Below are 27,910 nucleotides of genomic sequence, written 5' to 3' on the forward strand. Positions count from 1 at the left end.
CTCTTCCTCTTCCTCTCCTCAGGTAATCCGGAAGGAAGGAGCAACTTCATTCCGGGAGGTGCTGGTGGCACAGGTACTGCCCGGTGCTTCTCCTTTCTGTGCAGCAGCTCAGTCTGGAGCCAGAGTGTAGAAGGCCTCAGAAGACCTCATATGCTACCAGGCCCTCCCCATGGCATCAGGTAAGCTCCTTCCACTCCTATTTTTCCATCTGAAAAATGGGGAGGAAACTATCGACCACTGGTGTTTACTGAGAGCAGGCTTCCAGAGAAATGTCAAGGGCATGTAGCTCCAGGCCCATGTTGGAGACCTGGCCGAGGTGGAGGCTACAGCGGGCCACACACATACACTGAGGTGAGCCCAATGCCTGTCCCGCCAGCGGGCGCCAGAGGAAGCACGTCTGCTGTGAGAAAAATCATGGAGCTGTTAGACTCTATTGGTCCTTTTCCACTGTTGACAGAGACATAGAAATTGGAGAAATATTTCTGTCAAATGAGGGCGAGAACAGTGTGAACTCAATGAGAAATACTAAAAGATGCTGACACTAGCTTACAAGAGCTGAAGGATAATACCAAAGGGTGGGGACTGGGCATTAGTGGGGACTGACTGGTTCCAGCAGCTGGTTGTCTCATGAGAATGCAGGCCCAGGTGGCCAGAACTTCTCATTTCTCAGGAGCAGTCAGATATTCTGATTTCCTTGTGTAGTAGTTTGATTAAATAAAACAATAATGTGAGCAATGGAAATACGCAGCCTACGGGCTACTGCTTTGCAGTCTGTTTAAGATCTGTGTAGGGCAGAAAAAAGATCTTAAAACTAGGGTTCTGGAGACCTAGTTCCTGTGTTTGGCCTCAAATGGCCTCTATTACTCCTTTCTGGGTCTCGCTCTTCTCAGGTCAAGAGGAGGCAGGCAAACTCTCAGGGTTTCATGGGTACAGTAATAGCCAATCCTTCCGTGGGCTTACTATGAGCCGGATGCTCTGCCGAGCTGGTTAGGTGGCCTGTCTCTTCTAATGCTCACAACAACCATATGGGGAAGCACTATTATTGTTTAGTTTCAGAAGGGGGAACTTGGACACGGAAAGGTTAAGTAATTTGCCCAAGGCCAGACAGCCACTACAAGGGGAGGAGCTGGGCTCCACTGCAGACGGTCTGTCTCTTAAATCACTGTGTTGTGTTCTAGGGGTGCAGAGACTGAATGAGGTCATGGAGGGAGAAGTGCTTTGGAAACCACAAGCAGTTTTTCCAAGGGCAGCAAGGCCTCCCCTTTGGAGGAGGTGAGGCAGTCTCCAGTGGCTTGTATGAAAATGTTAGCCCGTGGTCTTGGGTATCTTTTGAATGTGTAAAGGGGGAGCCACTCCCAGAACTAGATAATGATATCATGTGAGGAAACCACTATACTTAAAAACGGTTCATTCCAAAATATTTTATTTTTTTTAAGTTTATTAATTTTGAGAGAGAGAGAGAAAGAGAGCATGCACGCAAGTGGGGGAAGGGTAGAGAGTGGAACAGAAGATCTGAAGTGATCTCTGTGCTGACATCCAGAGATCCTGATGTGGGGCTCGAACTCATGAACCATGAGATTAAAATGTGAGCCTAAACCAAGAGCTGGATGCTTAACCAACTGAGCCACCCAGGTGACCCTATTATTGTTTAAAATGTTTATTTATTTATTTATTTTGAGAGAGAGAGAGAGAGAGCAGGGGAGGGGCAGAGAGAGAGAGGGAGAGAGAGAATCCCAAACAGGCTTCCCACTGTCAGCGCAGAGCCCGACATGGGGCTCAATCTCATGAATCGTGAGATCATGACCTGAGCCTAAATCAAGAGTAGGATGTTCAACCGACTGAGCCACCCAGGCACCCCCAAAATATTTTAAAGTGGCACGTGGTAGGTCCTGAGTAAGTTCAAGTTCAGGAGATGAGTGTGTGTGAGCCCAGTGAAGACACCATGTTTTCTGGAAGGTCAGGGACATGGGTGGTGCTATCCTTGCCGAGCAGAGAACAGGGCTCTGAGGAGAGAGATCATGGAGAGGTTCGTAGTTTGCCTGAAGAGCTGGGAACTCGAGGGCAGAGGAGCCAGGGTGAAGGTGGGTATGTGCTTGGGACACGTCTCTTACCTCACTGGACCTCTGCTTCCTCTCTAACACCCCTGACCATACCTCTAATGTGTGTGAAGAAGGCAGGGCAGGAGGATGAGGAGGTGAAGGTGAAAATAGTGATAGTGAAAGGGTAAATCCTTTGCACAACTTACATTTGAAAACAATCTTAAGCTACTTGACGTGGACATATCTTGATTTATATAGTTGGAGGAAACAAAATGTGAATGGCTAAATTAAAAATTAACTTGATCAGAAGGGGAGTGATTGATCAATACTGTATCCGCTATGGTCTCTTTTCCTAAGTGGAAGACTCACTAAGTTTTTTGGTTCTTGTGTGCTTCATCTACGTATCTACGTACCTAATAAAATGGACCACATCTTTGGGGCGCCTGGGTGGCTCAGTTGGTTGAGCGTCTGACTTCAGCTCAGGTCATGATCTCATGGTTCGTGGGTTCCAGCCTTGCACTGGGTTCTGTGCTGACAACTTGCTCAGAGCCTGGAGCCTGCTTGGGATTCTGTGTCTTCTTCTCTCTCTGCCCCTCCCCCACTCATGGTCTGTGTCTCTCTGTCTCTCAAAAATGAATAAATGTTAAAAAAAATTTTTTTTAATGGACTACATCTCTGCTATGCAAGACACAATGATTAGCAGTTAACTGTGCCTGCGATTTGCAATCCCAGCCACCCACCGATATATGCACCTCTTAAGGACTCATATTATAGGGTGACCAATCATCTCAGTTTTCCAGAGACTGAGGGACTTCCCAGGATGCCAGACTTTTAGTACTAACACTTGGAAAGTCCTAGAAAAACCAGGACAGTTGGCCACTCTAGTTCAAAACCAGATAAAGAGCTTTTTCTCTTTAACTTCTGTAAGGCCTTAGAATCGTCCTTTCCTTACTACCGAAAAACAGACAAACTCTTAAAATGTCCAAGCAATTGTGGAATAAATTGTTGCTCTATAAGATGTGAGTTCAAACCAAAAGGAACACCATAGGAGCAAATACAATCCTTGGCTTCTGTTAACTGTGCGATGAGGCAGAGAGGAAAGAGGTCAGCTGCCTTTCTGGCAGGACTGCACTGTAAGAAAGAATACAAGAACTGGGTTCAAATGCTGCCTCCACCACCATCTGGGGCAAGTGATTTAATCTTCCTGTACCTTGATTTTTTTTATGCTACAAAGTGAGTATAAATATATATACCCATCTTGAAAGTGGGTCTACATTTATCCACCTTGCACAGCTGTTATGAGGACTAAGTGAGATCCATATGAAAGAATAGAACACACAGCCTGAAGCAAGCATGTAAGAAACACAGCTGTGCCCTCCCCCATTCCCTGGTTGCTGTCCCTCCCCGTCTCCATCTGCCAGTGGAGAAGCTAGCTGCCTTATAAAGCTAGTCACCATAGCCAAGAAGGCAAGAGCAAACATGTCCCTCTAGAAGCACAAGATAACTAGATAAATAATGGTTTCAGTGCAGATTCAGATCAAACCCAGAAATTGTTGAAGCAAAAAACATCTTGGAAGACTTTGAAACTTACAAAAGATTCTCAGTAAGTTTACCATTTAGACCTAGGAAGAGAGCAAGCTTCTTGTGAAGCAATGATTGATAACAGTTGACGTTATATATAATCTCCTGACCACTCTACATGGCCCAGGAGGGCATACGGGTCACCCTGATGGCTGCAGATGCCATCATCTGCAGGACAGAATCTGTCTCCAAAGCTGGCTTGCTGCTGTAGGGAGCTTCTAATAAGCTTCTGGATTTTGTTAAAATTGACTTGGTTACCTGGCAGGGCTGGGTAGGTGGAAACTGACAGAGAGAAGGCATGAGATATATTTGTTCCTCCTCCTGTTTGTACGAATATATTTACCCATCTCTTGGAAAGAGTAACCAGAGACTTTGTACCCTTACCTTAGTAAAAATTTCCAAAGTTTGGACAACAGCACTGCGTCTATTGTGTGCTGTGTGCTGTGACACTCACGTACTCAAGAGCTGGCTGAACATGAGACTGAGACATTACAACTTAAGGTGCACACCTGTCCACCCAAAACTGGCGGCTTAAATTTTTACAAGTGGTGCTCGCATGACATAAATGCAGCGCCAGCAGGCATAGCTGAAAACGTTTGCACCAAGATTCACTGAAGTTTCCTGATAAACTGGATTTGTCAGGAGGGATCATTTTCTTCGAGGGGGACGTGACCAGTGCGATAGGCCCCCGGGCTGAGATGGGGTGGGACTAGAGTTAAGAAATAGGGTGCTTTTGGCCATCCATTTCTGTATCAGTTAGGAAGGACGTTGGGTTTAAGGTTGGTGTTGAGCAGAATAGCTACCCAGACTTCCGGTGTTTTGGCGAAACCTCAGATGTGAGGTCTTCTGGCCAAGTGTCTGCGATTTCATACTGTTGGATACATATGTTGGACACATACCCCCGTATCCCTGGGGGTTGCAGCTTTCTATAAGTTTGCTGTGGCCGAACCAAGAAAGAAGACATACGCAGATTTCTACGGAAATTATGATTCCATGAAAGATGTTGAGGAGATGAAGAAGGCTGGTATCTTTCAGAGTGCAAAGTGATTTTGGAATGTAAAGAATTTCCTTGGGTTGAGTTCCATGAAAGTTTGTCGCTGATCTGTGTTCCTGAAGTATGAAACATGAATATTGGGTTATGGAATAGTTTCTCTTGATAAATAAACTAACAGATACTGGGGGGGGGGGGGGAAGAAAAAAAAAAGAAAGAAATGGGATGCCTTTGGGTGCCTGGGTGGCTCAGTCGGTTAAGCATCTGACTTTGGTCCAGGTCATGATCTCACGGTTCGTGAGTTCGAGCCTTGCATCGGGCGAGCCCTGCTTTTCTCTCTCTCTCTTTCTCTCTCTCTCTGCCCCTTGCTTACTTGCACCTTCTCTCTAAAAAAACAAAAACAAAAACAAAAACAAAAACAAAAAACAAAACAAAAACAAAAAACAAGAAGAAGAAGGAGAAGAAAAAGAAAAGAAATAGGACGCTTTCTTTCAAGAAAGATAGGCGAGCTGCCAAATCGGCCTCCTCTGCAGGATGCTGGCATCAGCGAGACGTACTTGTGTGCGTCTCTCGTCAGCTTTGCATTCAGCATTGTCATGCTAGTGGCTGGAGATCATCCACGGTGGGAGTATTTACACCAGAGAAACAGGCAAATGCTACTAATGAGAACCCTTTTGGTGAGCCAGCTGTCAACACTTACCAGCACATCACCCCTCTGCCTTCAGGCTCAGTGACCCCAAACCTCACACCGAGTCTAATCCATCTGTCCACTGGCCCCACGGTTATCTTAATAAGACAAATCTGACTGTCTCACCCTCTGATTCCATTTTCTCTAAGATAAATTCCCTGCCCCTTGGTGTTACATTAAAGGCCCTTCATCCTCTGACTCCTGCCCAACTTTTCAGTCACTTCTGCCCCTACCCCCCCCCCCAAAAGCTGTTCCAACTCCACCATCCTGAGTAATAAGACTTATAATATAGACATCAGTGTCCACGCCTGGCCTAGGATCAACCTTCCTGCTGTGATAACTGGCAAAGCTAGCAAAATGTATTTCTAGATAATCAGAAGGTGTCAAAGAATGACCAAGGCTTTGAAGAACTACAAAAGCCCAGACAGGTGGAGGTCAGCACTGGGCCCCTTTGCCCTGGGAAGCATTGGCTGGTTTTAGAAGCCCCAGCTGAGTTTTGGACAGACTTATGGGACTGGGGGGGTAGGGGCAGGGAGAGGATAAAATGTGTACTTTAGCTCTCACTGAGGAGGAGGGGCCTCAATAAACCCCCCAGGTCTGGGCTGGGACCTGAGAGGATTGGGAGTGAACAGAAATGGAACAGTCTGCATGGTTATTAAAGCTCTGCTCCGATCGTGTCAAGCCTCTTGGGGTTAAGGTCATGTGGGGCTTCAGTGCCTACAGCCTCACTGCCCAGAAGAAGCAAAAGTGAATCATCTCTAGATATATACACCTCTAGATGAATTGTCCGGAGCCTCAAATGATCTCTGCAGTTTTTGATATGCTACAGTGCCCAGCAGTCAGTAAAAAGTAGTCAGGCATATGTAAGACAACCTGTGCACCAGAGAAAAAACGGACAGCAGAAGGAGACACAGCAGGGATTCAAATAATGAAGTTATCAGGTGCAGCCTTTACAAGAACCATGAATACTGTGTTCAAGGATTTAAAAGACAAGATGGAAACTTTTGGCAGAGAAGTAGAAACTATACAAAAAAAAAAAGGAAGCAAATGGAAATCTTAGAACTGAAAGATGTAATTAACTGAAATTGAGAAATAGTTAGCATTTATTGAGCACTTCCTATGTGAATGGAGCTCTAGAAGCATCAACAGGGGCCCGTAGAGCCTGTGTAGTATCGCTCCAAGGACACAGACAGAGCCTGGTTTTCCTATTTCCCTTGGAGTGGGCCTTAGTCATTTCTGCAGTCACCAGTGTCTAGCAGGGCAGGGCTCGGCATGCCGAGGAAGGCACTAGATACAATTGTGATGCCTGGAGCTCCCAGGGTCCGCTATGCCGTGTGGTTGTTAAACCAAATTCAGGAACTGGAGTGAGCGGTTGAGGAGCCAGAACTGAGAACAAGTTTAGTCAGAGATTTCCTGTGGGCAGAGATCATCGGGACACCAACTATTTTGATAAGACGGAACCAAGAGAGGAATTGTGGCCAGAAGCGTGAGGGGAGGGAAAGAGCCTCTCACCCCCCACTCCTTTCCTCCCCCAGCCCAGAGGGATGAGGGCCTCCCCCTCAGGAGTCCAACTGGGCGTGCAGGGCAGGGCTGACTGGCTCAGGGGCCTTGTGACTGACCTCTCTCACTTTACGTGGGGCCACAAAGCAGACGCAGTAGCTTTCTATTGTTTGTGTATTTCCTACGTGCCAGGGTCAGGGTTAAATACACCATGTGCACCATCTCAGTCCTCACAGAACCCCGTGACAAGGCTTCAATTATTAGGCCTGTCTAATGGATAATGAAACCGAGGCCAAGAGACCTGGGCCTGGGTGGCCCAGCTCATAGTGATGGGAGGACGCAGCCCCAGGTCGGCCTGACTTGTCGGCCCGGCCCTAGGAACTCCTTCCTCTATACTCAGAACGGCCTGCCAGGACACTTCTTCGGCACAGTGGGAAAAGGGCACAGACCTGGCAAAGGTGGAGAACTCAGGGCTCTGTTCTCCAGGAGAAACCTGTCTCTTTGAATTTGGGCTAGGGACAGAGGAGCATTTACCCAGCAGCCCCAGGGGGGTGGGACCTTGGCTTGGAGTGCTGTCAGAGGGCAGGCTCCGGGCCCCTCGGCCTCCCCTGGGCAAGTCACTTCTCTTCAGTCTTCAGGGACGTTTTTCAAGGGATGTGGATGTAACATTGAGGCACGTAGGAGAGGGTTTATCACAGTTTAGCTGCCTTTCATCTCAGAGAGGTGCTGACCAAGTTTAGGCACCTGATGATTTCTAAGTGTTCCAGAAATCGTATCCCGCGATTCAGCAAATGCTGCAAGAGGCAAATAATCAAGCAGGTTCTTACACATCACCTCCTTCAGCCAGCCCTCCCCCAAACAAACAAAACTCCCCTTTGGCCCTCAAGGGTAGATACTGTTTCTCGCATGTGTTTCAAAGGTGAATGTCTCCCTCAAGGTCACTCACCTTGTGAGAACAGAGGGGACATGTACACGCCACTTTGATCCTCAAAGGAATCACTCAGGGAGGTGATACAATTTTTGCAGAAATGTTCCACTTGCTCTGAAAGATTTGAGAAGTCTGCCTTTTTAAAAAAATTTTTTTAATTGAGGTATAATTGACATATAACATTGTATTAGTCACAGGTGTACAACATAGTGATTTACCCAGCAGCTGTTTTATATACATAGTCATAAAAATATCTTTTATATCTTATCTTTTATACCTTTTGTGATCTACTCTCTTAGCAACTTTCAAATATGCAGTGTGGCCTTCCTCCTTGAAGGATTTTACTCTCATTTGGACACAGATGCTGATTTGTTGGTTGAACATATTTGTTGGCTGAGCTCATCAAGATCAGCCACTGTGAACAGGATGACCACTGGCCAGGAGTCTGGAGACCTGGATTCCTGGGCATATCATTGCCATTAACGTGCTGTGTGGCCTTGGGCGGGTCCCTTTCCCTCTCTGAGTCTTAGTGTTCTTCAAAACAATGGTAGGGTGGGATAGGAGGGCTGCCGAGCTCCCATCCAGTTCTCCGATGCTTCAGTCTACATTTCTGCATTAGCGTTGTGTACTCTGATCATGCGGAAGCCTGTCCATATCTTCCTTATCCGTAAATGGGAGTACGCATACCTTTTTCCTAACTTCTAGAATGTAGTAAGGAAAGAAGTTAATGCGTGTTAGTGCTCACTGCAGGCTAGAACTTTCCTCTCCTTCTTCCCTTCCTTTCCCTTCCTCCTTCCCTTCCTTTCCCTTCCTTCTTTCCTTCCTTCCTTCCTTCCTTCCTTCCTTCCTTCCTTCCTTCCTTCCTTCCTCCTTCTCTCCCTCCCTCCCTCCTCCTTTTCACCCATGAGGAAGACGTGATCAATCCCATTCTGGGCATGAGGAGACGGAGACAGAGGCCCAAATAAGTGAAGTGACTTGTTCCAGGTCACGCGGGTAGCAAATGGCAAGTGGCAGAGGTGAAATTTGGATCCATTTTTCTCCAGGTGCTGAATTGGCCCCATTTTCCCAAGACGATTACTTTAAAGACGTGGATAGCAGGAATAGAGCTGGCTTCAAAGCACCTCTCAGGAAGTTTGCACTACAGCGGGAGGTCCGCAAACCAGGCCAACCCTGGCCACCACCCGTTTTTGTAAATAAAGTTGTATCGGAACACAATCAGCCTGCTCATTTACAGATCGCCTCTTCTACTGTTTAAGCTACGGTAGCTGAATTGAGTAATCGTGACGGAGACAGACCCTAAAATATTTACTATCTAGTCCCTTACAGAATGTTTGCTAGTCCCTGGTCCAGAGTCCAGCAAGGGCACGCATCCTTCAAAGAATACAAAGTGACATGAGACCGTCCTGGGTGCTGAGGAACCCCACCACTTAGCTTTAGGAGAGGAGGAGTTTTCTACTTAAATCTATTTTTACAAAGTCAACAAACAGTCTCAGGATACCTGTCAGGAAGATGAGGGAGCGTTCAGTTTTCATTGTGCTCTTCTTCCCAGGAACTTGGTGAGGGGGAAATAGAAAGCTCAATTTTGGGGAAATTACACAGGGGGAAAGGGGAGGGAGTCAGTTACAACACCCCATTGCGACACTCAGCACGGTTGAAAGTGACAACAACAAGGGTTTCTCATTTTGGAAATGTGAGGGCATTTCCGTTTCTCAGAGTGGGACAGGGTGGCAACAGCCTGCTTTGGGTGAGTGACTATTTTCTTTATAAGCAGCTACTCCGGGCCTGAAATGGCAGTGTCCCATTGCCTCGCCGTGGCCACAGAATGGAAATCTGCAGATGCCCCCCCAGTTACCTGATCTCTTTCCTCCTTTTCTTGTTCTATTCAGAGACAGCCTGCCATCCCTTGGGGAAGAGACCTTGCAGGATGCAAGCCTTCAGGTAAGGCCACCCCTGCAGAGGTGGGGTGGACGGACAGGAAAATGGAGCCATCGCAGCCGTCGGGGGACGTTGGCCTCCACAGCACCTGAAAACTGGGTTCGGACTGGAAAGGGATGCCCGTTATTCAGGAAAGGGGAGCCACATGCGTGGTCTTCAGGGCTTGCATTTCAGAGTAACTTGGCCAGAGACTTATTTCCCGGAGACTGGAGACTCGGTGGGTGACAGACAGGTGCCAAGGAACCATGCTGAGGCTCTTTGCTGGGCAAAGAAGCAGACAGGGTGGCCGTGGGCAGAGCATGGCCCAGAGTCCCAGACTGCCGGCTAGCACTGCGGCTCCGTGTTGACATGGTGGAGGATCCTGCTCCTCTGGGGACTCAGTTTCCCCATCTGTGACATGGGGTTAATGATAACCCCCTGCCTGCCTTACTGAGTTGTTGTGAACGTCAAGTAGGGCCTGAAAACTACTGATTTTTATAAATTGAGCCAGGAGTTTTGTGAGATGTCACCAACACTGTGGGAATATTGGCAGGCTCTGATGCTGTCCACGTGCGCCCTCTGTCCTGTGACATCCTAGGACTGAGCCTTGTCAGGGTGACTTCACCCTCAGACTGAGTTTCTGTGCTTGAGGCTGAAGTTTGGGGTTCTGTGCACGCCTGTGTAAGTGTGTGCATGCATGTGCGTGTGCATCCGGGGCAAGTCCTTCCCCTTTCCAGACATGGAAACTGCTTCACGAGATTTGCCTCTGCCTCCACCTACTGGCTGGGAGCTCCAGGAGATGCCCTTAGAGGTCTCTAGGAGAAGACTCATCTAGGAACTAAGAAAAATCTCGGAAGGTCAAATCCTCACATGTGCAAAGACCTTCACAGTTTGTCCCACTATCCCTCACTGAGCTCATGAGCTCCCCAAGGTCACCTGATGAGATGGGTGGTTTTAGCCACACTTCACGTGTGAGGAGATGAGGTACAGGTCCAAGGTCATGTGGGGGGCAGCAGGGAATGGAGTCTCTGTTAGTCCCGCTCTCAGCCCTTGACCAAGAAGAAAAGACTGGAAGTCCCTGGGTGAGCTGGAAAGGAAGCTTGTTCCCAGGGAGTGCTGCCCCTGCCAGACCCAGAGCAGCCACTGGCTGATGGGAACAGACCCTCACGGTCTAAGGCTCAGAGTGAGTTAGCTACAAGCTGCTGTGTCTCTTGAAACTGCTGTGATGGCCACTAGTCTCAGACAACTCTTTAAATTTACACTGAAATTAATAAAAATTAAATTGAATTTAAAATTCAGATCCTCAGTCCCACCACATTTCAAGAGCTCAATAGCCATATGTGGCCGGTGGCTGCCATATTGGACAGGGTAGATCTGGAACATTTCTGCACCCAGAAACTTTTATTGGATGGTGCTACTCTAGAGCATGTTTTGCTGAAGTAGAAGGTGTCTGCTCTGGGAATCAGAGGATGAATAGCAAGTGAGGAGAGGGATAGAATGTGGGTGCTCATTGGGGCACCTGGGTGGCTCAGTCGGTTAAGTGTCCAACTTCAGATCAGGTCATGATCTCATGACTCATGAGGTCGAGCCCCACATTGGGCTCTGTGCTGACAGCTCAGAGCCTGGAACATGCTTTGGATTCTGTCTCCGTCTCTTTCTGCCCTTCCCCCACTCACGCTCTGTCTCTCTCTTAAAAGTAAATAAACATTAAAAAAAAAAAAAGAATGTGATGTGGGTACACTGCTTTCCAGCTGTGGGAGTTGGGTCTGCTCCTTAATCAGTGTTGACCTCAATCTCTCCTCCATGCCATGGGTGTAACAGAAATAATCCCACACCCCTGGCAGAAAGTTGAATGTGGATCCAGTGAGCTCTGGAGCACACAGGAAGGGGTGGAGCACAGGGTTGGGCACACAGAGGTTGTTTCCCACAGCCGGGTCCTTTTGCATTTCAGAATCTGGGATGTTAACCAGAAGACCTTCTACCTAAGGAATAACCAACTGGTTGCCGGATACTTGCAAGGACCAAGTACTAAATTAGAAGGTGAGTGGTTGCCAGGAAAGTGGCTGCTGCGTGGGAACCGGGTGCCTTTGCCCTGGAGTCCTTATCCTGTTCCCCCAAAACCTTAGTTTCAAAGCCCTGATCCCCATTGGGTCTTTGCGGCTGAGTGGGAAGCTGGGGGAAGCCTGGCCACTAGAGGGCGTACTTGAGGGCAGCCTCAAGAGGGTGGGAGCCTTAAAGCCTAGGTCTGGAGCCCCCACCAACTGGCACAGGGTTCCCAGGCCACAGCTGGCAGGGATAGGGCACAGAAGGTAAGATGGGCCCTTTCCCTCTGTGACTATTAAGCCTTCCATGTTGCTCTGTTGTCCAGACCCTAACTACCATCCAAAATGAATGCACCATATCTAAGGCTGGGTTATGTCCCTTATTCGCAGACACCACACTCAGCCATGTTCTGGTCTGTGCGCTAAACAAGCTGCATGAACATGGGCAAGCTTTGCCCCCTCCCCCACCTCAGTTTTTCCCTTTAGTAAAATGAGGCCACTGTGAGGGCATGATGGGAGATTCTTTCAGCACTAGCCTTCCGGGATGCTTTCACATCCCTATCGGCTGACTCGATACTATAGAACGGCACCATCTGATCTCCATCTTTCCACCCTGCCCCATCCCCTTGTTTTTGGCCCCCTGCCCCCTTCTGAAAGAGTGTGAGACATACCTTTCCTGTCCATCTGTTAATTCTCCTAACGAACACACTGAAGGGCAGAAAGGCTGCGATTTTCACTGCTGTGTGAGGGCTCAGAGACCGCCGAGGGTAAGAGGCAGGTTCAAAGTCACTCAGGTCCCCGTAGACCAAGCCCTGGAGCCCATTATGTGCTATTTTCTGTCCTCATGGGCAGCAGACTTGGTGACCTGGAGCACCCGTATCCTGGGAAGAAGGAAGGATAGAAAGCATGTGGAGCGGAATCTAGGCCACTTGGTCCTTGAGGAGTAACTGGATAGGGAGTTTGGTTTGATCTGCTATTTGAATGCCGAACAGGAAGATGGCACCTCAGTGTCCTTCTGATCTTAGGGTTTTGGTTGGTCAGGGGGAGACAGAAAACTCTCCTGGGAGAGTCCAGGCTGCCTCCCATTCTCTCTACAACCTGACCCTCTCCTGTGCTCTTCCCCAGAAAAGTTAAACGTGGTGCCCATTGAGTCTCATGCCATGTTCCTGGGGATCCATGGGGGGAAGCTCTGCCTGGCCTGTGTCAAGTCTGGTGATGAGACTAGGCTCCAGCTGGAGGTAAGGACCTGTCTCAGATAACAAGCACCCCAAACCTGGTGGCTGGAACCACCGTAATGTGCTCTTCCTCGGGACTCTGTGGGCCAATTAGGGGGACTCAGCTGGGTAGTTCTGACCCACTCAGTGCAGCTCGCGCCCCTCCTGCAGCTGCACCCGGGAGAGAGCTCTGCTGGCGCTGGGGTGTCTAAGATGGTGTCTCACCCTCCAGGCCCTTGTTTCGGGTGCTCTCTCAGAACTCTGTTGTCGGCTTGGGTTTCCTTACAGCGTGGCGGCTGGCTTCCTAAGAGGGATTTTTCCAAAATGACCAGCCTCACTGTGCAAATGCTTATCAAACCCCTGCTTGCACCATACCATTAATGTCCCATTGGCTGAAGCCCATCGCGTGGCTAAGTCTAGTCTCAGTAAGGGAGGGGGCGAAGAAGGATTGTTCATTTGGGATCTCATTCTCTGTGGGTCACTCTCTTGCCTGAGGGGCCCCAACCCGCTTAGGCTTGCCACCTTCCAGTGAAGCCAAGCTTCAGGACCCTTCTCTTCCAATCCTTATCTACTCAAACCCGTGAGTTGGCATCCCGTTCAGGGCCCTGTATTCCTTGATCCCTGCAATATTAATGGGCTGCCAGCCCTGGGAAAAGATGGCTTTGTCTTAGGTGCTTGTTGGACAAGATCTTAGCCCAACGTGAGTAGCTGTGAGCATGGCAATGTCACTTGCCCCCACCAGTGGATAGGGGCACCTATCCTTCTCCACCATGCCCTCTTTCCAGAGGCATAGACCTTGACAGAGCACCAGCCTCCACATGCCTTGGTCTCTGCTGATGGCACCATGTGCTCACCAAACTTATTGGCCCATGGCTAGAGTGGCCAGATTTTTCAAAGTCAAGGTGTGACAGTGGGACAGACTCTGCTGTCCTAGGAGGTGTAGGACACGTGACTTCCTGCAGTGGTCCCAGGTCAGTGTTTCTCCAGCACTTGCTCTGGGCCAGCCAGAGGCCATGTCACGGTGGGGAGAAGGGGGCAGCACAGGACCTCCGTGCCTCCCCGTTCTCACTGCTCATGTCTTGGCTTCCAGGCGGTTAACATCACTGACCTGAGCAAGAACAAGGAGCAAGACAAGCGCTTCGCGTTCATCCGCTCAGACAGCGGCCCCACCACCAGCTTCGAGTCTGCCGCCTGCCCAGGCTGGTTCCTCTGCACAGCCCTGGAGGCCGACCGGCCCGTCAGCCTCACCAACACGCCCGAGGAGGCCATGTTGGTCACCAAGTTCTACTTCCAGATGGAACGTTAGTGTGTCTGTACCTCACTTCCCCCACTCCCAACATCGATGACTCCAGAGACACGTCTCCACCCTGCCCGACGTCTCCTGGCTGTTGTGGGGCTCTGAGGAGCAGCCTCGGTGGGGCGGACCCTCAGAAGGATATGCAAGAGCCCTGCTAACAGGACTCCAGCAGCAGCCTCCTCAGCTAACCAACCTCCATGCTGCCTCCACAGCGGTCTTTCTAAAGTGCAGCTTGAGCCACAGCACTGCTCCAAGCCTTTCAGTGCTGCCTGTGGCTTCCGGACAAAAGCCAGGCGCCTTGGCCAGCCTGGCCCTCTGCTCTCCTCTCGCCGACTCCTCACCCTCCTGCCTTGCCCCAGTGTCCGTGTCCCGGATCCCTCCTGTCACTCGCTGGCCTGCCCAACCTTGTTTTGCAAGCTGTCTCGTGGGGAAAGCTTTTAGAGTCTGTGGCAAGACGGAAGATAAGGATTTCATCTTTTTTTTTTTTCAAAGCCAGTTGCATCCAATTTGAAGGAGAGTCCTTTATTTGGAGACTGTCCTTTCTGGAAAGGAGCAGGGGAGGGTGAAAGCAACTCTCCTTTTTCATTTACCTGTCTTGCTTTTGTAACAACTCAACCTAAAAAAATGAGAAGTCAGCGTATTTTGTTGGTCCCCGCAATTTTTCTTTCTGTAACATTCCTGAAGTCTGGACTCCACTGACCAGGCCCCAGTACCATCTGTACTCCAGACCTTTTACAGCTGTGGGCAGTGCTTTCCTCCCCCATCCGTCCCGTCAAAAGCTCCCAACCCCCAGGGCACAGCACAGAAGCAGCCCCCCTGGTGTTCTCTCCACGTCTCCTGGGAGGGAGGAATTGCTCTTGGACCATTTTAGCACTTCTGACGTTCTGAGACTTGTTTGAAGATGGTTGAGCCTCTGTCTGTCTCCTGCACCAGACTGTGAGCTCCTGAGAGCAGGGAGCATGGCTTGTGTGTTTCAGGTCCCCGCGGGGGCCGAACACATGACCTGGCCCTTAGCAGGTGCTCAGTGAATGTGTGTTGTGTATGTTAAGTGGAAAGTTTTCTACTCCCTGTGACTTATGCTCTGTTTTACAATAAAATTTTGAAAATTCATCTACTTTGCTGGCTGTGTCTATGGTCTTGCCAGGCTTGGGGCATGGAGAGCTTAGGAAATGGGGAGTCCTTGGACCTCCGTCACTCTGGGGACTAGACCTGGCTGACTCTCTTCTAAGAGACCTTTCCTCCTTGGGCCTCACTCTTTCTGGATACAGGAGCGCAAATCTGGCCAGGAAGCGGTGTGGTACCACTGTCCACAATAGCCCCCAATAGAAAACAATGCAAACGACCATCACAGAAGAACGAAGACATAAATCACGTATGCTCATATGACGCAATGCTCGACAGCAAAGAAAGTGGATGAATTGCAGCCAGCTACCCGTAACAAAACAGATGCATCTTACCAGCATGATGTGGGGCACAAGAATCACAAAAGCATGCACAGAGCATGATTCCACTTACATAAAGCTAAAATAGGCAACGAGCAGTTGTGTGGAGGGATGTGTAGACAGGTGGTGCAAACATACAAAGAAGCAGGGACAGGCTGTGTCTGAAAGCAGATTTGGTGGGTGACTCCTGGGAGACAGAAGGGCAGGCAGGGCCACCCAGCCGCTTTTAGGACCCAGATGACAGTCTATTTCTTGGTACGGATATGTTTTCTGTGTGTATGTGACATTTCACAGTTCTGAAGTCTGAAAAATAAAAAGCCTTGCCCCTCTGGGGTGTGAGAAAAGGGGGCACTGGGAAATGAGATCAACAGGTGGAATATTGAATTTGGCCCCGTGCGGTGGGCATGCAAGACCATCATTAAACACAGCTCGGCTACCAGGCGGGTGGGTGGGCAGTGCTGTCCCTAATCCTGCCCGGGTTCTGCTGACTTCTGGACTTGGTCTCGGGAGTCTTGAGGGGAGCCCAGCTGGGCCATGAGCCCGCTGTGTGACTTTGGCCAGGTCTCCTCCCTCCTTGGGGCCTGCTGCTCACTTGTTCCCAGAGACAGTTGACTTGGACCGAGGGTTTGCAAGCAGCGCCCCCTGCACTCCTCTCCAAGGCTCGAGAAACAGAATCCACAAAGCAAGACCACAAGGCGGGGCTCCACTCCTGGAACCCAGCTCTGGCCCAGCCCTCTGCTCTCTGCTTCACAAACCGGACTTCACGCGCAGCCTTGCTGGAAGGGGAGATTTCGTTGCTAAAAAAACAAACGGAATCAAACAGGTTAACAGGCAACCGTCTAGATCTCGGCTCTGGCTCCACGGAGGAGGTCACCCTCCAGTCACCTCTCTCTTCCTCGTGTGTAAGGTGCAAGTAGCCACACCTGCTCCCCGGGGACAACATAGGGATGAAATGAGATGGTCTGGGTGCCGTGCCCTGTGTCAGAAAAGGGCGCACGTGACTGATAGATTTGCAGTCCTGGTAAAGGGAGAAGTTCAGGGCGGAAAACGCTTCGCGGGTTGATGGTGACAATAGCAGCGACACTTGTGAGGCCCTGCAGCCACCCTGCCCTCCTATTACAGAAGGGGAAACCTGAGGCTCAGACCCTTCACATGATTAGGTCAAGCAGCTGCCGCGGGTAAGTAGCAGGCGAGGCAGCGGGGGCGGAGGGGGAGGGAGGGAGGGGGGGTCAGGCCCTGATCTCTGGTATTTCCTGGCTGTCCTGTCGGCAACAGGTGCTCATGCGCAGGTTTGTTAGTGTCTTGAAGCCTCAGTTTCCTCATCTCTAAATGCAGGTAACTGCTAATGCGCAGGGCTGGCTTCTCTCATTCAGTCTTTGCACTATTACCATGGTGGTGTGCTTACCATTATTAGTTCCGCCAAGAGTCAGTGCTCAAGGGAATCTTCTCTAAAGCCTTCTTGCTCTAAGTGTGGTATACAGATCAGCAGCAGCAGCATTTGGGAGTTAAAATGCAGAGTCCCAGGCCTCGTGCCAGACTTACTGACATAAGATCTTCTTCTTCAGCAGGTCTCCAGGTAAGTCAATGCAGGTTAAAGTTTAAGAAGTTCTGCTTCAGGGCGCCTGGGTGGCTCAGTTAAGCGTCCGACTCTTGATTTCGGCTCAGGTCATGGTCTCACGGTTCATGAGATCAAGCCTCGAGCTGGGCTCTGTGCTGACAGCGGAAGAGCCTGCTTTGGAGTCTCTCCCTCTCTCTCTGCCCCTCCTTCCCACATACTCTCTCAAAATAAATAAACTTAAAAAGAATCAGCCTCAAAGCGTAGCAGTTATGCGGTATATAAACTCAGGCATATCTGTTAAACTGACTCTCATAATTATAAACCCAACCCATGTCCTCAACATCTCTCCCACTCGCTCACTGACGACACCAAAAACTCCCCTCTTAAGATCTCCTTACTCCGGCTTCAAGTGTTCTTTAAGGGAGGAAAAGCCTTAAGCCCTTTCCATCCTGCTAGAACATCGGCTCCACCCATGCAGGGATTTTCATCTGTTTTGTTCGATGATGTATCCTAAGTACCTAGATCGACACTTGGAATGTAGTGGGTGCCCAGTAAATAGTGGATGAATAAACGAGTTGGCCATTGATATATCCATTGGAATTAATGTATTACATGGCTCCGAAAATTTGGGAAGACAGGGAACTTAGGCCAGGGAAGTTTTGAAAGAGGCCTAGAGAAAGGGAAAAGACCAGGGTGTTGCGGGTTCCAGGGATTTGGGAGCTCATCACGGAGAAAGAAATGACCACAAGGTGGCAGCACACACGGGCTTTTACTGAGCCACTCTATGACGGGTGTGCTTCCAGAGAAGTCTGTCCAGAGACTAGTCAGTAGTAAGTTGCTACTTAGGAAGAGAGGCAGGCATGGGGACTTGGGGGAGAGGGGACGCATGTGGCTGGGTGATGTCACTCGGCAGCACAGCGGGGAACTTCTGGGTCAGAGAGCTCCAAAACACATCAGCAGCTTGGGGTCTTTACGGCCTGGGGCTTATCCATGGTTAGCAGATGTTGGGAACAGTTTTGTGGGGTATGCAAAGCAGGCAGGCTCTCACTGGCTAAAAACGTGCTTATTTGGGTGATGTTTAAAACACTTAGTTGTGGAAACATTTGAGTTAGGCCTCAGGTGGGCTTTTAAGCTAATAGGTCTCAGCTACTGTGAAGAAATCAACTACCTGGGGGCCAGTGAGCAGAGGCCACCGTTGGCTCATTTACGTGACACAGGGTCTGGGACGTGGCTCAGGAAAGGCCGGCCTGGGCAGCCTGTTAAGTGACAGTTTTGTGCAAGTAGGAGGCAGTCCCGGTGGCTGGGAGGTGGGGGGTTTGGGGTGGTGGGGGTGGGGGGGGCGGTGGAGTACAGAGCACAGGGAGGAAAGATGAACAAGCATCTGAGAGGAAGGGGACCTTTTCACGTTGAGGCCTGACTGGCCTGTAGGGCCGCAGCAGAACAGAACAGCTAATTCAAAAATTCGAAACTGAATATACAGGCCTCCAGTCTTTAAGGCCTTCAGAGTCTAGCCAGAATCTCCCTACTAACTGGCTGGGTGACCTTGGCCACACGCCGTCTCCTCTCTGGGCCTCAGTGTTCTCACTTATAAGTGGACGGGATTAGACTAGGTCTGTGGTTCTCATTAGGCTCACCTGTGGAGCCTTACCAAAAAAATGATGGCAATGCCCAACCCCACCTCCAGCGACTGGTTTGGGGGTGGTCAAGGCACGCCCAGGTCAAGACCCCCTGGACCAGAAGGCTCCTGAGTTCAAGTCTTCCCAGTGGCTCAGAAGGAACCCTGCCTAGTGGCATCTATAAATGCAAAGGAGAAATGGTCCTTAACTTCAGAGAAAGGCTCTTTACCAAGTCAGCACTGTATTTTGACTATATATATATATATATATATATATATTTAAGAGAGAGAGAGAGAGAACCAGGGAGACGGGCAGAGGGAGAGAATGAGAGACTCCTAAGCAGGTTCCATGCACAGCACAGAGCCTGACGTGGGGCTTGATCCCACAACCCTGGGATCACGACCTGAGTCGAAATCAAGAGTTGGGACGCTCAACCGACTGAACCACCCAAGTGCCCCTATTTTGACTATATTTTGAGTTGAAGGTAGAAGGTTTTCTATCTTCTCAGTCCGGTTATGATCGTCTTCAAACTTCATTTTTTTTTTTTTTGGCATAAATTATGCCATAATAGGAGATGTTAAATTGAGGTAAAATTCTTGAAATCTTGGGGAAACCAAATAATTTTGTGTTTTCTCTTCATACAAGTGAAATCCCTAATCGTAGTGGCAAATCTTAACATGCTTGATATTGAACCCAACTCTCAAAAAAGTTCGGAGATGGTGAAATACGTGTGCTATCTGCAAACCTGAGGGAGCCTAACTAGAGGGACGTTCAACTTGCAAAAGAATGTTTTGCCTCTGGGTCTTCTGTTCAATAAAGTATGTGGGGGTTAAAACAACATCAACAACAAAAAACCCAAATAAAAAAACAACCCAAGGAAGAGTTAAAAAAAAATGTCCACCAGAGGTCAGCATTTTACTGAAGATCATCCTACATGCCTGCCTGCCATCTCCACTCTGGAAAGAACCTCGAGATGATAAATAATTAGTTCAGTTCATGTGCTCAGGCTGGTGAAGGTCCACTCCTCAAAAACTCTCTAAGAAATAGCTGGGTTTTCATGCCAAGGGAAGTATATTCTCATTCGACCTATCAAACAAGCTGTAGTTCAGTCCTAATTTGAACTATTTGCCGCATAGAGTACATGGAGGGCCTGAACCCTGATAAGTATCCAACAAATGTCTGTTTTTCCAAAGGGTGAGACTCAGGAAATTCTAAAGGTCCTCTTGTATCTGCTTGAAAATCCACATCCTGTGGTTCTGTTTCCAGCTGAGGGCCTGGTGGCCGGATGATGGGATGATCGATTGACATGTAGAATTAACCACCATGCCCCTGCCCCACTGGGGGGAGGATACCCACCCAGCCCACCAGAACTCAACACAGGACCCCCGTTGACACTCTTTTTGTGCCGGAAAGGGGCTAATGGAGCTAACAAAAGACAGGTAAGCAAAAAAAGCCGGTGAGGAACGGATCCAGATCCCTAGAGGGAACAGCCCTGCCTTCATCCTCTCCCCAGGGAAAGCTGACCCAGAGTCAGAGGACCTGGGGTAGCAGCAGAGGTCACTGATCTTAGTGGTCAGTGACCTTAAACTGTGGCACCTGTTCTTCCACCTTCACTCGGAGGGTCTCTCTGCCAAGGGATGAGAATGTCTTGTTTTCAGAGTCAAGGCACCCTCTTCCTTGGGTCTTGATGGAGTCATTCTGGCATCTTCTTTTTTCTCCTTGGCACCATTCTTTATTAGTCATGGAAGTTTTCTTTCCTTTCACCGAAGGCCTGTGGCTGAAGCCCAGGGAGGGGGGGAGGTAGGCAGGGGCTAGATCCTGCCGGGCCTGGCCGGTCACGGAAAGGACCACAGTCTCTGTCCTAAGGCATGAACAGATCTTGGAAACTCAGAAGCTTACCCTGTCAGCACCCCATGTCCCATTTCGGGGCACACACTCTCTTCCTCAACACCACCGAATTCCTAGTCAACCTTCATATCCAGGTTCCTGGGCAATATTTTCCGTGAAGCCACGGAGGACCACATGTAACCTATGTGTAACCCTCAGTAACCCACTCTCTTGAAACCTCCACAAAAGACTGGGGCTTAGACCCCTGGTCTGCATAGGACCGATGAGGCCTTTCCAAGTGTGCGTGTTTTAACCCTCCCCTGAACGCCTGAAGGCGAGGACTCAGCATTTTGTGACCTCCAGAACACTTAAGCCACTTAGCTGAAACTGATGAAAATGCATTGCAAACATATTCCGAAGTGTGTTAATTTCATAGGCACTTCCCATTTATCTTTCCTCTTCTTAGACTACTCTACCCGGCTTGTTTCCTCTTCTTCCCTGAGGCCTCTGTACAAATGGCACCTTATCAGGTCTTTTCTGCCTGCCCCCCGCCCATCTCAAGTAGAATTCTACCCCCCAAAGCCATATGTATCTCCCTTACTTGCTATCTCTGTACCTTGTTTTATTTTTCTTTCTGGCAATGATTGCCTCTGACATGATCCATATTTTGCTTGTTTGCTTATTTTAATCTATTGCCCTACTACGTTTTAAGTTTCATTAAGGCAGGGACATTTCCCCACATCAGTGCGTGATTATTAATTCAATAGTCTTCAGCAGCATCTACTCTATGTCAGTTCCTGGTGCTGGAGACAATACCCGGAGTGCTCCCTCACAAGCTTGGCCAGGACTAAAAACCAGTTCAAATATACACGCATAATTGGTAGTATTTTTACATGCTTAAAATTTGTATTCCAGTCCTTGTCTCCTTTCTTGTGGGCAGTGTTTTGAAACAACAACGCCTTTTCCTGGGGTAGCTATGGGGGCCCATGGATACCACTTGGGCACCTCTATGTCCTTATTGTGAGAGCCACGAAAATCTCAGAGATGTGATGGAATCATCTGGGAAGAAAAAGAAAGGCTTGAATCGTGAAAGAAGGGTCCCAGCAGAGACAGCGTGAGCCACAATGAGAACTGACTAGGAGACGCCATCGTCCTAAACATCCGCTGGCTTCCCCACCCCATAGTGCAGGATCCCAAGGTCCAGTCTAGCGCCTTGTTCTCGGCCCTTCTCTTTCCCTAAAGACCATTCCCCACCACTCTAGCTGCTGGCCCCCAGCGCACACCTTGCTGTTGCTGTCTCTGTAAAGGAGCTTGTATCTCCTGACCTCCCTCCACCCCAGGTAGGTCCAGAGCTCACCTATGCATTTCCAAACACATCCCAAAGAGCTCTGCTAAGCACAGGGCCCATGTGCTCCAGGAGGGCCAGAACTTTCGATTGATGGCTGTGTTTCACATCAAATTCATGAGCCAGGGCTTCCAAACTTTCAGACCAGAACAAACCACCTGGTGAAAGTCCTTGTGTTTAGCCCTCTCTGAGGTGGTCAGGAGGACGTGTACTGCCGTCAGCAGAGGGGAGGGGAGACAGCGGCACAGAGGGCTGGTGTCCAGGTGGGCCCTTTGCTGGTAGAGAAGGTGGCGTATCGATAGAAATCCCTGATTTGAAGCCAGAAGGCTCGGGGATAAGGTCCAGCTCCACCATTGAATAGCCGGAGGGTTCTGAACAAGCTACTTACACTTCTTGAAGATCATTTTATTCATTTGGAAAAGCAAGATCATACTTCCCAGAGCCGTTTTGACGATTAAATAACATACGTAAACATACTCCATATAAAAGCTCTCTGTAGAAAACCATTTTAGTAATGTTATAACCCAAGTGTCTCCAGATGTCTCTAGGCTACAGAAACGAAGCAAATCCCACCATCTGCGGGTCTGGATCCCGTTCCAGCTTTCCCTTGAGCCCCTCACTGCCCCATGACGTGAAGCCACCCCACCCCCACCCCAGAACTTCTGGAGTGACCCAGTAAGGGGCCCTCACTCATTTGGTCACCACTTACTTCCCTCCTCACCCTATTCATCAATGTCTACACCAACGGCCATCTCTCTAGATAATCCCAGAGCCTCCAGTTCCCATGGTGCCCAAGTGGGTTCTGAGACAGAGAAAGGACATCTGTTTCTCCAGCTCTTGTACCACTAGATGGCACTTGTCTCTCCAAAAAGCGCTCAGTGGCCCTTCCGTTCCCAGTGAAAAACCTGGTCTGTGATCATTTGATCCGATGAGACACACATTCCCAAGAAGCGGCAGCCAGTTTCCCAAAGTCTGATCCTGATTTGGGAAGGAAACCTACGGAAGCCATGTGCAGAGACGCCGTCCTGCCTCTCCTCCTCACACTGCCCAGAGAGCCTCCTCTTCGGAGGATGGTTTCTGCTTTGCAAATGCAAAATCCAATGATGCCATTCTTCACCCAGAGCGAAGGATCCATCTGCCCCCAATGCCTTTCCAAGCATTCATTTTTTTTTTTTCTCATGACAAAATCGCTCGCTGCTTTGCAACCACGGTTTCTCACTCAACGCAATGCTTTTGAGATTCATCCACGTGTTGTGGACAATCAGATCACTTCTTTCTATTTGCTGAGCCCTATTCCAACTTAGGAATAGTTCGCAACTGTTCAGTCATGGCCTTTGGGGTTGTTTCCAGTTTTTGTATTTGATAAATGAAGCAGTTGTGAGTATCCTTTTGGAGAAGTCTTCTCACTGACATTTATTTTTCATTCTCTTAGTAAACTGCTAGGAGTGGCGTGTCTGAGGTCAATGGCAGATGTGTTTCGTTTTACAAGAAGTGGCCAAACTGCTTTCCGAAAAAGTTGCGCCTTTTTTCTACATCAGCAAAGTGACAGTTGTTTAACTTCCTTGCCAATAATTGGTATTATCAGTATTCGAATTTTAGCCATTCTTTTTGGGGGTGGGTGATGTGGTATCTCATTGTAGCTTTATTCAGCACGAATGATATGGAACATCATTTCATGTGCTTTTTTTGGCCATTTGCTTATCTTTCAGTGTAAAGTGTCTGTTCAAATCTATTGGCCTTTATTTTAATTGAGTGATGTGTCTTTTTATTGCTGATTTGTGGCACTTGATTTAACCTGGATACAATTCTTTTGTCAGATATTTTCTCCCAATCTGGAATTTGCTTGCTCATTTTCCTAACAGGGTATTTTGGTGAACAGAATTTAAAAAGATTTAAGTCCAATTATTATTATAAGAAATCTTGGCAATCCTCTTACAAAGCTGCAAGGATTATCTCCTTGTTTTCCTCTAGATATTTTATAGTTCCAGCTTTTATAGTTAGGTCTATGATCTATTTTGAGTTCATTTTATGTGTGACGAGAACTGAGTCACAAGGTTCTTTTTTTTTTTTTTCCTTTTGTGATAGCTTTGAGATATCATCATTCACATGGCATACAATTCAACCTTTAAAGCGTACAATCCAATGGTTTTTAGTACTGGGATGGTTAACTTTATGTGTTGGCAGAGCTAAGAGATGCCCAGGTAGCTGGTAAAACATTATTTTGGGGTGTGTCTGTCAGGGAGTTTCTGGAAGATGTTAGCATTAAATCGGTAGACTAAGTAAAGAAGATCGCCCTCACCAATGCTGGTGGACATCATCCAATCCATTGAAAAAAACCATAATGGCAGAGGAGGGGTGAATTTGCTCTCTTTGCTTGGCCTGGGATATCCGTCTTCTTCTCCTGCCCTTACATGTCAGCTCCCCTGGCCTTTGGACTCAGACTGGGACTTACACCAACCGTGTTCCTGGTTCTCCAGCCTATAGATGGAGGATCAGGAGCCAATTCCTATAATAAACCTCCTCTTTCATGTAAGTCTCTCTCTATACCCTGTTGGCTCTACGTCTCCGGAGAACTCTCATATAAGCATTTGTGTAGCACTGTGCAACTATTGCCACAATGATTTTCATCCTTTTCTGTACCCCAGACACAAACCCCATATTTTTACCAGTGACTTACCGTTTCCCCTTTTCCCTAGTCCTAGGCAACCAAAAATCTATGGATTTGCCTATTCTGAACATTTTATATGAATGGCATCATGCAACGTGTGGTCTTTTGTGACGGAGTTCTTTCACTTAGCAAAATGCTTCTGAAATTAATCCATATTGTCATATTACATATCTGATGGGCTGACTGATATTCCACTGTATGTATATACTGCATTTGGTTTATTCGTTCATCAGTTGATTGACATGTGGGTTGTTCTACTTTTGGCAACTATGAATAATGTTGCTATAAACATTCCTGTACAAATTTTTGTATGGGGATATATTTTCACTTTTCTTGGGTATAAACCAAAAAGCGTAATTGCTAGGTAATATGGTACTTCTAGTTCTAACCTTTGAGGGACTGCCCAACTGTTTTCCAAAGCTGCTAGATCATTTTAAATCCCACAAGCAGTATATAAGGGTTCTAGTTTGTCTACAGTCTTACCAACAGAGAGATTACCTTTTTTTTTTCAATATGTAAAATTTATTGTCAAATTGGTTTCCATACCTGTCTTTTTTATTATAGTCAACCTAATGTGTGAAGTAGTCTCTCATGGTGGTTTTGATTTGCATTTCTCTGATGGCTAATGATGTTGAACATCTTTTTTTTGTATGCTTATTAGCCATTTGTGTATCTTTCTTTGGAAAAATGTTTATTCAGACCCTTTGCCCATTTTTTAGTTGGGTTGTCTTTTTGTTATTGTTTACTCTAGATACAAGTCCCAAGGTTCATTTTTTATCATAGGGATTTCTAGATGTTCCAGAACAATTTGTGGAAAGACTTTTCTTTCTCCATTGAATTACCTGGATGCCTTTGTCCGGAGGTGCCAATTGATCATATACGTGTGGATCTATATTTAGACAGTCTGATTCTGCTACATTAATCTGTTTGTCTGTCTTTATGCCATTTTGGTTTGAAGCGTTTCCTAATTTTCCCTGTGATGTCTTCTTTGACCCATGAGTTGTTTGGAGGTGTCTTGCTTGACGTGGCATTTTCTAGATAAAATACTGCTGTCAATTTGTAAATTAATTCCATTGCGATCGAGAAGATACCATCTATCTATATGGGTCGACCTAATGAAATTTAGTGATTGTTTTATACCCAGTCTATATGGTCAGTCTTCATCCTTCTAGCCCAGAGTGCCTTGTCAATGCCTGACATACACGCAGCAGGTATGTGGTGAAAGTTTGTAGAGTGAACAAAAGAATTAATAAGTTGTAGGATTGCTGACCTGGCATCAGGCCCCCTCTAAAAAGCACCAAAGCATCAGCATTGCATGGTAATGTAGAGCATGGACCCTGGGTCCTTCTGACTTGGGCAGGTTACTTAACCTCAGTTTCCTCATTAAGTGAAAAGTTTCCTACCTCATAGGGGAGTTGCAAGGATTACATATGTTAAGACAGGTAGAGAGCTACTGCTCTCTAGTTAACACAGTATACATTAGCTGTTGTTCCTCGTGGAGAGCCTGGTCAACTCCATTTTAGGCAGCATCAGATAAAGAGGCAGTTTCTCCAGGTCGCCAGTCTCTACGAGAGTTAAGATATCACAGGCTATGTTGGAAGAATAGAATCACTTAACTCAGACTTTCACATATGGTGCCTTAATAGCTACAGAAATAGAAACTAGATCGTGCCATGAACTGGGATCCTGGAAAATAGAAGCTTCTTGCCAATGTCAACTTATGTCTGAGGATGTGTTTGCTAAAATATGCTCGTTTCAAAACACAACTATTTGCCATCATGCCACCAATTCCCAAACCAGCGAGCAGAAGTTCTCTGTAAGTGGACAGTCACAGCTGAAATTCTGGACTCCACTCAGACCGTTTTTTCCTGCCCCTGTGAAATACACACAAGCAGTGAGTTTGCAGGAATTCAGAGCAGCGCCCAGCTCGAGGCGTGCGCACATCTGGGTCTGGCCTCAGTTTCCGGTTTCTGGGCCCAGAGATCGAGCGGAGGGCTCCGCCGAGGGCAGCTAGCCCCGGAGAGCGCAGGCGGGCGGCGTAGTCCGCGCCGCCGCCGTCAGACCAGTCGGACGGCTTCGCCCCCAGCCCGCCCCTCCCTGCCCGCGCCGCCGCCCTCCCTCCCGGAAACCCAGTACCTCCCGCGAGCGCCCGAGCTGGACGCGCCCGGCCCCGCGCAGTCACCGCCCGCAGCCCTCGCGGTCCCGGCCCGCGCCTGGGCGCCGGGCCATGGGGCAGCCGGGCCGGCGGGAGAGGCCGGAGCAGGAGCCCGGCGGGAAGTGGGTAAGGGCACGTGGGGAGGCCGGGCGGGGGCGGCCCCGCCGCCCTCGACAGCGACAGTGTGCGGGACACGGGGCGCAGAGCCGGGGAGCACCTGCGCGGGGCTGTGGGGACTTGGGCTGAGGTCACCGGGGGTCTGCGGACCGGAAGAGTGGGAACAGGCCGCAGGAGGGTGGACAGTGAGCGCGGAGTGGGGGGGCGGGCTCTCAGAATCCAACCTGATCTGGTGACAGGGATGGCACACAGTGGCGACTGTGCCCCACTGGGACAGTCTGCCCGGGCCTGCCCTGCGGTGGCTCCACAGGCTCCTCCAGAGGGGCTGCATGGATCTCGGCTCCAGTATTAAAACTGGGTGACACGAGGGCTTTACTGCTAATTTCTATTGCCCTGTGCCTCCAGTGACCTCAGACCTCCTCCCTGCCCCCTTGGATGCCGGCCCCTCTCCTTGCCCTTCTGGGTGTCTGGCCAGAAAACATCAGAGATTTCTGGAAAGGTAAACAGTGTCTGCTCAGCTGACAAACTCACATCCCCGCTCGGTTCCTTTCTGGTCTAGAATTTAGTCTAGCTTGTCCTTTTGGCAGGACGAGGGAGCCAGGATTGGGAGTTCTTTGCTGGTTTTTTCCATGCTGCAAGATGGATTTTGCTGCTCTGGTCAATGCGCTCACCCAGACCCCTGTGTCTGTGGCCTGCATGTCTAGGTCAGGAGGCCGGCATCAAAGTGAGGACCTGGGCAACTTGGGGCTCCACCTGCCCTTGAACCGCATTAGCCCAGCCCTTTCCCCAGCCCAGAGCTGATTGAATGTAATTAGCAACTAATTGAATGTCTATGAGCCCCTCTGCATAAGAAATACAGCAAGGTCAAGGTTAGACGGGCGGATAGGGCTGAGTGATTCATTCTTTTCTTTCAGACCTTGTATATTCTCTATGTGGGGCCTATGAAGAAGAGTCATTCATTCATTCAACAGATTCATTCATTCATTCC

The 27,910-nt window shown here is 48.7% G+C and overlaps 2 protein-coding genes, 1 long non-coding RNA gene and 1 pseudogene across 7 annotated transcripts in view; 3 read left to right on the forward strand and 1 right to left on the reverse strand.

Moving 5' to 3' along the window:
* Window positions 1-45: 45 nt before the first annotated feature.
* Window positions 46-15,304, forward strand: IL1RN (interleukin 1 receptor antagonist). Of its 3 annotated transcripts, none has more exons than XM_058683354.1 (5): window positions 46-179; window positions 9,614-9,665; window positions 11,593-11,681; window positions 12,809-12,921; window positions 13,988-15,304. In XM_058683354.1, the coding sequence occupies exons 1-5, from the start codon at window positions 170-172 to the stop codon at window positions 14,201-14,203; spliced, it is 480 nt and encodes a 159-aa protein (XP_058539337.1). In that variant the 5' UTR covers window positions 46-169; the 3' UTR covers window positions 14,204-15,304. The 3 variants fall into 3 exon arrangements, with proteins under 3 accessions (XP_058539337.1, XP_058539338.1, XP_058539336.1); XM_058683355.1 differs by lacking the exon at window positions 46-179 and adding an exon at window positions 9,368-9,471; XM_058683353.1 differs by lacking the exon at window positions 46-179 and having other exon boundaries at window positions 9,481-9,665.
* LOC131486130 (cytochrome c oxidase subunit 6C-like) lies at window positions 2,159-4,801 on the forward strand (annotated as a pseudogene).
* LOC131484760 (uncharacterized) lies at window positions 6,248-9,284 on the reverse strand. Its single transcript, XR_009248434.1, has 3 exons — window positions 9,226-9,284; window positions 7,746-7,841; window positions 6,248-7,593 (listed from the first exon to the last, which is right to left on the reverse strand). It is a non-coding gene; the product is annotated as an uncharacterized LOC131484760 (long non-coding RNA).
* An 11,455-nt stretch (window positions 15,305-26,759) lies between the features above and the next one.
* Window positions 26,760-27,910, forward strand: part of PSD4 (pleckstrin and Sec7 domain containing 4) — a 35,406-nt gene continuing 34,255 nt past the window's right edge. For 2 of the 3 annotated variants that reach the window (XM_058683357.1, XM_058683359.1), the window contains exon 1: window positions 26,760-26,931. The gene's annotated coding sequence lies outside the window, so the exon portion shown is untranslated. Of the gene's footprint in view, window positions 26,942-27,910 lie in introns of all 3 variants that reach the window. The other variant, XM_058683358.1, reaches the window with a different exon arrangement.

Source organism: Neofelis nebulosa, chromosome 9, assembly GCF_028018385.1.
Source record: "Neofelis nebulosa isolate mNeoNeb1 chromosome 9, mNeoNeb1.pri, whole genome shotgun sequence".
In the NCBI taxonomy this organism is placed as follows: Eukaryota; Metazoa; Chordata; class Mammalia; order Carnivora; family Felidae; genus Neofelis; species Neofelis nebulosa.